At 38.6% G+C, this 8,864-nt stretch overlaps 1 protein-coding gene across 1 annotated transcript; it reads right to left on the reverse strand.

Annotated features, from left to right (window-relative positions):
- Nucleotides 1-283: 283 nt before the first annotated feature.
- LOC145682011 (glutamate receptor U1-like) lies at nucleotides 284-1,897 on the reverse strand. Its single transcript, XM_081753615.1, has one exon. It carries the CDS (start codon nucleotides 1,895-1,897, stop codon nucleotides 284-286), a length of 1,614 nt encoding a protein of 537 aa, XP_081609741.1.
- Between the last annotated feature and the right edge of the window lie 6,967 nt (nucleotides 1,898-8,864).

Raw genomic sequence — 8,864 nt, forward strand, 5'->3', positions numbered from 1 at the left:
TGTGCTTGTTTTGCAAACTGCTCCTCAATTTTGGCAGCGTAGCAAAATGTTAATAGAAAGAGTACTGTGAGGATTTCGTGGCTGCTGCAGTACGGGAAAACAATTTTCTAAAGTGCACTATGGCAGCCGATTGAATGTGCCATTAAACAGTTTCGTATAACGATTTCAAACTACCGCACACTTATCCAGATACAAACTGCATAAAACCGACTAAAATAGGCACTAATAGGAAGCTTAGACAAATGTCGTTCCAGTGTTATCATACTACTTACTAAAAGTTAAGTTACTTTATGGGCGTAACTTCTACATTTCGAACCATTCTTTCTAACATAAAAGTCAGAAAGGACACTAAATTGAACATCAGAATTACAAAACTTCCACCAACGTCTGTAAAAGTTAATGGCCGTAAATCCGTATCATGCTTCAACTGTAATGGAATCTTATTTTTCTTTGGTAAAAACTGACTAACTAACTCATATTCCCAGATTGACAAGATTCCTGACTCTCGAATACGACTCAACAAAACGTTGAATTGACCAACAAGTGGAGATCCCTTGTGGAAAATATAACTTAGTGTGCAAGAAACAATGTAATTTTCCATTACTTGTAATTGTTCAAGAGTTTCTTCTTCTAGATACCCAACCTCACAAATATGTCCAGATTGAAGTATTTCTACCACAGGAACAACTTTTTCTTCTTTTACCAATCTATTTGTTTCTTCTGGACTTTTTGTTACTATATATTGTTTACTTGCCACACTCAACACGGAATCCTTGTCTTTATTAACTTCGTCCATATCAAGAAGGTAAGTCCAATCCAAACTATTTTTATCCCACAACAAATCTGATTCAACAAATTGTTCTAATGAATTGATTGCTTTTCCGTAGGTCGGGGATGTAAGATAAGCCACTAAATCGCAGGTATAGCAAGTAACTAGCAATATTGAACCAAAAGAGAACCATAGTATTAAGTAGTTTGTGATTAAATGTTTTCCACTTGCAACACCCTGTCCTAAAATAACTGCTAAAGAGTTTAACAAGGAAAAACTATAGTCACTGTAGGGGTTGCTCTCTTTTGAAGAAGGATTGGCTTTTCCTTCAACGCGGGACATCACATAGAAACAGAAGGAACACAGTATGATATATGTTAAAACAATGCCCCACACCACAAGTTTGAATGGAGTAAATACAGAAAATATTCTGCTTAGACGTTTAGGTCGAGGAGTGAGAAAAGTATCATAGGAATGCGAACTAAAATCACTCATATCGAAATGTTGTATGAAATTAAATGATAAGCATCCAGGGGGCATTCCAACTTGATATTCTGAAAACTTAACAAGAGCTAAGAAAGATGTTGATGTGTCATTATCGAACGGAGTCCCAAAATCCCAATTGTCTTTCTTATGAATTTCCCATGTGAAATTTTGTTGCTTTGAAAATTCTGTCAGTATTCTGTAGTCAATTCCTTCAAATCCATTTTCTGTTTCGAGTATAAATGGAGTATAAGGCAAGAAGATCGTTTTTAAAGTTTTGTTATGCAAATCCAACATTCTATTTGAAATAAAATCCTCAATAATTAAATTTGACTCGGTCCACTTTGCAATGTGTTTCATATTATCTTCAGGACGTAAATTGTCGCCAATAGTATAAGAATAAACATTGTATTCTTGTATGCTATTGTTGGACGATTTATCTTCTGTCGTTATAAAGAAAGTAAATGGAAAATCTGATAACCAATCCTGTTGTTTGATCGTGTCATGAAGGTTGGTATCATTGGTAAAAACAATTAACACTTGAGAGTTTCTTTGAGTACTTAATTTACTTGCACCGTAGATTGGGTGAGAAAGTTCTGCTATATTATTAGAGAAAATTAAGAAGTTTCTACATCCATTGTCCATTATTTGTAAAAGAAGTTTAAGTGTGTGTTCCGAATCTTGTTGTGAAGAAACTTTTAAACTCACAAATGGTAAATATTGTTCATTATCGTTGTACATAATATTAGTTTCGAACGAAGCATTTCCATGTTTTAGCAGCAATATGCAATTTTTGTCTTCAAGAAATTCAATAATGTTGAAAATAAAACTTCTCACAAATTTTAGGAAATCATTCTTTTTGGTTTTATTTAAGATAAGATTAGGCGATGCGGCTGACATAAAACAGAGAATTATTACCAGTATCTGCACCATGGTCGGAACAGTAGCCTAGAAGAGAGAGAGAGAAAAAATTATTGGATAATACAATTTTTTTCATATTTAGTATGATTAATGCTACTGGCTAATATATGTAAATTTCAGTTTGCTTGTAGTTTTGTACTTTCCTTAAACGTGAGTACTATGTTCTAAGAAAAGGTATAGACATATGGAATTCATCGCAAACAAGTGCTTTAAATATTCGATTTCAAGACGGGTACGACATTTATTGGTGTTATTCGATAGGATTGTTACTAAGTCGATTCAAAGAAATTCTCTTTCTCTTAAATGTAAAACTGTACAACCTAAACATAATGTGAGACATATATAAAAACAGCTTATTATTGATATGATTGCTGAAATTGCTTCAAATAGAAATAACAATGAGGGAAAATGATTAGAACTGTTGATAGGTAGTTTACTTATTTGGGTGTACAGTATAGTTTGGAATAATATTTCAGTCTAAAAATGATCATAATTTTATTGTTAAATATAAGGAAAAGAATGTTTTTAGGTACGCGTGCGATAAGTTTCCCTCACAACATGCAACCGAGCACCATTTGCAGATGGTAAATGAGAGACTCATAATGTAAGAACCAGACCTCGGCTCGGGCTTCGTTCAAAGGCAGTGCGAGCCCAGCACAGGCTGGAGATCGAAAATGTTTATTCGAGTTTATGATTTATTCAAAATTTGTCACATTTACAACATGACAGTTTAAATTGGACTTTGGATTGTGTTTAATGAATATCAAAATTATAATAAAAAGTGATAATTGTAGATTGGATCAAAGTCCCATTTACATTTGAGTTCGGGTTCACCAAAGATCCACTACCATTCATATGCAAATAAAATCTGCATAAGTGATCTTGGTCAGATAAGATAAGGATTGTCACGTGATTCATTGCCTGTATTACTTAAGCTAAGCCATGGAAATCCTAAGTCTTGCCCACCAGATTCGAATTTCAGTTCTCCAACTCTAGAGTTAACTTTATGACAACAATAAACGGGGGGCAGTGGCTCAGTGGTAGAGCGTTCACCTCCGGTGCCTGGTGTCTCTGGTTCGATCCCAGCTAACGCCGTGTGGACTTTGTGGTGGACAAACACCGTGCTCGTGGGTTTTCTCGGGGTTCTCCCGTTTCCTCTCACTTTCTTCATTCCACCATTTCACTCATCTCTCATCATCATTGTCTCATTTGGCCTAACCGGCATAACCGTGGGACGTAAGACTTAAAAAGATTTCAAGACAACAATAAATGGTTATTAATAAAAAGAATTAACCCGCGAAGCCATATCTTCCTGCAGTACTCCAGGGATTTAGGAAGATAGAAATTAAATTAATTAGAACGTAAATTGATTTATGTGGTAAGATAACTCTCATTCTGCAAGGTTGTAAATAAAATTTTTTGCTCTAAATTTCAATTAACGGGAACAACTGTTCTAACTGTGAACCAACTATGAATCAAATGTAATTAATAGAATATAAAACGAATAAGATTTTTAAAAAAGCAGAAATTTAGAATAAACAGAGATTTTATCATCCTAGTGATAACATAGTCGTGTACCTAACTATGAATAGTAATATTCCCCTTGCTTCTCTAATTGACCTAATTAGAAGATGTGAATTTGTCTTTAGACTAGGCATGGCCAATTCCGGAATTCTTACTTTCTGGAATCCGGAAAGAAAAATTGGAAAAATCATGATTTTTTTCTGAATTTCGAAATTTTCTAAATTCTAGATTTTTCCGAATTCAGTAATTTTTCCGAAATCCGGAATTTCCCCCGAAATTGGCCAAAAATCGAATTCTTATGATGCATTTTTTTGATCATCCCAAAATTTTTGACCAAGAACGCAATCTTTTGATCCATTATAGTTATCAGTCATACAAGTACAACCACTTCTACAGGGTGGCGCGTATTGTATCTACCAACTTCAAATGAAAATACAAAGGTGTGTTATGCAAGTTTTAATGCAAAACTGTTATGGAATATAAGTATATGGACTGGCAATTTGTACACTGTACAACACTTGTCGAAGGAGCTCACTAAACTTTAAAAATAACGTCCTGTAAATGTCCGCCTTTTTCCTGGATGCACTGCTGCAGGCGACGTGGGAAGGCATTCATCACACGCATTAACGTATCCTGTGGAATGGAACTTATCACATGACGAATGGCAGTCTTCAGTTCGTCAATTGTCTTCACGCGATTGGCAAAGACCCTTTCCTTAACATATCCCCAGAGGAAGTAATCAGGAGCTGTTAAATCTGGGGAACGGGATGGCCATGAGACATCGCCAAATCGGGATATCACGCGGTTTGGAAATGTTTCTCTGAGTATAGACATACTTTGGCGTGCCGTGTGTGCCGTAGCACCGTCTTGCTGGAAATAAACGTTATTGATCACACCCCTTTCCTGCAATTCCGGAATGAGAAACGTCTGTAACATATGGCAGTAGCGGTCGGAATTTACAGTTGTTGCATGTCCGGCGTCATCCTCAAAAAAATAGGGACCAATAATGCCACACATTCCAACTGCACACCATACCACAACTTTTGGGCTACCTTGAGGCTTTTCATGTAATGAACGAGGATTCTCCTGAGACCAATACCGGAAGTTTTGCTTATTAACATACCCAGTCAGGTGGAAGATTGCTTCATCGGACATCAAAAGTTGTTGGAGGAACAGTGGATCTCGGTTAATCAACTCAAGAATGTTCTGGCAGTTATTGAGTCTGTTTTCCTTATCAATGGCTCTCAACTCTTGTACCACCTGCAGTTTATACGGATGGAACTTCAAATCACCCAGCAAACGACCCAATGAACGTCGTGTCAAATGTAATGTTCGTGCATGTTGCCGTGCTGAACGTTTGGGACTGCGTTCCATCGCTACGCGCACTCGTTCCAAGTTTACATTTGTTCGAACACTTCGTCCACGACCTGGTGATTTCCGGTTCACAACACTACCTGTGGCCCGCCACTGTCTCACCCATCTCAGAATACTGTGTCTCTCGGGTATAGCAACATGGCGATCATCACTGTTTCGTCGCAGTGCCCGCTGAGCCTCACTGACAGAACCGGTTCGGATAAAGGCTTCCACCGCCGCAATTCGCGTCTGCACAGACCACCGCTCCATGGTAAACTAATTGCCAGAGGCCCTGCTATTCAGTGCCGTAAGCATGCGCAGCATTCGTACGCGCATTTGATCAGGGTTGCCAACTGCAACTGGTAGATACAATACGCGCCACCCTGTATAGCCTGACCTACTTAACGCAGAGAACTAAATAAGATCTTAAATTAATCTATAACATTATAGGTATTTTTTCTTAGTCTCTGGTTGATAGGTTAAGTGGTTCGGTAACTGTTCTCCAAAATATGGGTCTTCATTCGGACTTCTCTTCTTACTTTATAAACATATCCTGCTTGTTGTGCAACCGATACGCGCAGAGAGCCAGTGTAAGTTGCCATAACTTTCGTCATAACTTTCTTATAAACATTGAACTTTAATTCTTAATAGTGCAAAGACTAATAGTATTGAAACACCTGGCATATATATAATGTGTGTGTGTGTGGCAAGGGATGAAGCGTATACCCACTTAAAAAATTAGCATTACATCACTTGTAAGAATGAATATAAATGACTAAGTCGGTCACGTCCCTGATCCTCTTTGCAACGCCAGAGTACTGACCCCGCATAGCGCGTGCAACATTGTCCTCGGATGTTATCTACGCTCAGACCCAGTAATATTAACACATTTGTTAACAGTTTGGACAAACTTTCGCCGTTTTTTTTTCTGTCTTGTAAAACTCGATAAAACTTTCGTGAACGTTTAATGTTTCATCACAGTATCGCAAAACAATTGATACTTGCTCATGTCGCTTCAAATCTTGTTTCGTCCATGATGACACTATATATACCAGCAGCATTCACACGATCAATGATTTTTCCAACACATACTCGCACATTAAATCTAGAAATTGATTTTGGTATTCGGGACTAACGTATCTAAAAGTTTTCTCTTCGTTAACATAATACCGAAAAATCACGTCATTGTCTTTGGATTTATTTTCACTTTTGTTAATTTCCATGTGACCTCTAAGAGGAACACATTGGGGAGCACAATACAAAATACTATATAGAAGTGCTTCCAAATATATTTTATTGTCGTTAACTATTTGTTCGTCTGCAAATCTAATTTACGCGCAATTGATCCGTGCAATAGTGCGTTTCGGAATTCCTAAGCCTTAGAAATACAAGTCTTATGATCGTTACTTGCCTCATGAGTGCCGAATTTATCTACAACCTTCTTCCAGTTACTCAAACCCTCCTTAGTAAAGGTGTCTTGAGATTTCGGAATATTTTCGGAGAATGCACGACAATAAAAGCAAAAAGCACTATCTCGAGAAACGCTACATTCTAACCAACTAAATTGCCTATCCACTCAGATCGGAACCGGCGGCCATTTTTATTAGGGTACGTTTTCAATTGCGGTTGAAAGGGACCTAGACCTACTGCCAGAAATGTCTTTGCCTTTTCACAACCTTTGACTGGATCACGATTTTCTGAAACTTCATCTTGTGACATTGTTTCCACAGTAGTAGCGGCATTTGAATTCTTATCTTCTGAGATTCATCTTCTGACACTGTTTTCACACTAGCACTTGAATTCTTATCTTCTGAAACGCAAGTAGATTGTTTTGTCACTATTTCATTATCTCCGCTGACAGTCAATATTGCTAAGTTTCGGATTCTTACTAAAATATTTCAACAAAGTTTCTTTTAAGCACTGTATATTAGTCACAACAACTTCCTGTGAAACTTAAGAAATGGTCAAGTACCACAGATAAAACATAAAAAATGAAACCACTATACACCGATACACGTGAATTCTATATATACACAAAAAGAAAACTTCAAACGAACTGCTCACTGCTGCAAACACAAACTTCGGAATATACCAAGTTTACGAGGCGTATTCCAAAAGTAGGGGCCGTCGTCGTATAAGAAAATGGAGGTAGCCCTGAACACAATTTCACGCATGCAGCGCCAACGTCAGACTATTGGCAAAGCCACTGCAGTGGTTGTCTTGAGTCAGTAGGAGTTTGGCAGCCTTGGAAAAGGCATCGCAATGACCGTGAGAACGGTTTCTTCCGCTAGTTGTGAAGTGCGCGGTATGATACGATATTTGCTTGCAAAAGGAACTTCTGCTGCTGATATCCATATTGAGTTGTGCCTAGTGTATGGACCTACAGTAATAGGCGAAGGAAAAGTTTGCAAATGGTGTCGCGAGTTTCAAAATACCCGCACCAACGTGGACGATGAAGATCGGAGTGGCAGGCCTAGTAATCAGGCCGATGACCTCGTGAAGTAAGCGAACCAAAAACTGCAAAGTGATGGGCGATTGACGATCAGTGCTGTGGCTAATGACTTTCCCCACGTTGCATGAACCACTATCTACAGAATTGTTACAGAAACGTTTGAATATCACAAGTTGAGTGCAAGGTGGGTGCCGAAAATGCTAACGGACCAGCACAAAGACCAACGAATGTGCAGTGCTCGACAGTTTTTGAATCGTTATCGACAACAAGGAGGTGATTTGTTTATCCACACTGTGACGGGCGACGAGACGTGGATCTAGTACGCCAACATCAAATGCAAACAGTCCATGCAGTGGTGCCATTCATGTTCCCCAAACCATAAACGTTTAAGCAATCGCCGCGCTCGAGTCGCAAACTGATGGTTACCGTCTTTCGGGACAACAAGGGCCTCCTGTTGGTTGATTTCTTGGAACGTGGGACAACAGTTACAATTGACGTGTACTGCGACACGCTCACCGATCTGCGACGTGCGATTCAAAATCGACGTCGTGGGAAACTGTCGTACGGAATCATCCTCGTTCACCACAACGCGCACTCTCATACTGCTGCCGTCATCAAGAAGAAAATTCAAGATTTTTGTTGGGACCTGTTTGATCACCCTCCACACAATCCCGACCTTGTATCCAGCGATTACTTTCTCCTCTTGCATTTTAAGGGTGACTTGGTTGACAACGGTTTGAAAACGATGAAAATCTCAAGACTGCCGTAGTGAACTGGTTCTAATCCCAGGCGGCAAACTTCTATGCAGAGGGTTTACGGAAGATGGTACAGCGTTACGACAAGTGTTTGAAACGGCATGGTGATTATGTGAAAAAGCGAAGTAGCTCTATAGGCATTTATTTCTGGCAACAAATCCCGTTCCGTACGAGCATATGTTATTATATTATCAAAGGGCCCTTACTTTTCGAATACGCCTCGTATTATTTTTGGTTTGGGTGCCAGAGTGGCTATTAGTAAAAATAACTTGTTGTTTTAATCCTTTCCACTTTACAACAATATCTGCTATTTTTGTGATGTGTGCACAGAGAAAGCTATAAAATATATTTTGTATTTAGGACCACAAGATTTCCGACAAAGAGCCGAGTTCTGTATGTCTTTGCTTATCCTTATAAAGCAACCCTGTATCCCACAGACCGACCTGTACTTCCTTTGACCATCAACGTACACCGCATCCACTTTCTTCAGCACGCTCAAAGTTCATTGACCTTTATTAACCTGGATGTAACAAAACATTTATTGCAAGACATTACCAGATGTGGTTAAAATCAGAGTTCCATTTCCGTTGTTATTCCAGAACTTTTT

Source organism: Thermobia domestica, chromosome 3, assembly GCF_964235325.1.
Source record: "Thermobia domestica chromosome 3, izTheDome1.hap1.1, whole genome shotgun sequence".
Taxonomy (NCBI): Eukaryota; Metazoa; Arthropoda; class Insecta; order Zygentoma; family Lepismatidae; genus Thermobia; species Thermobia domestica.

Bases quoted from the DNA above. Each gene is read 5' to 3' on its own strand.
- LOC145682011 (XM_081753615.1), bottom strand. From the start codon at position 1,897: ATGGACAATGGATGTAGAAACTTCTTAATTTTCTCTAATAATATAGCA.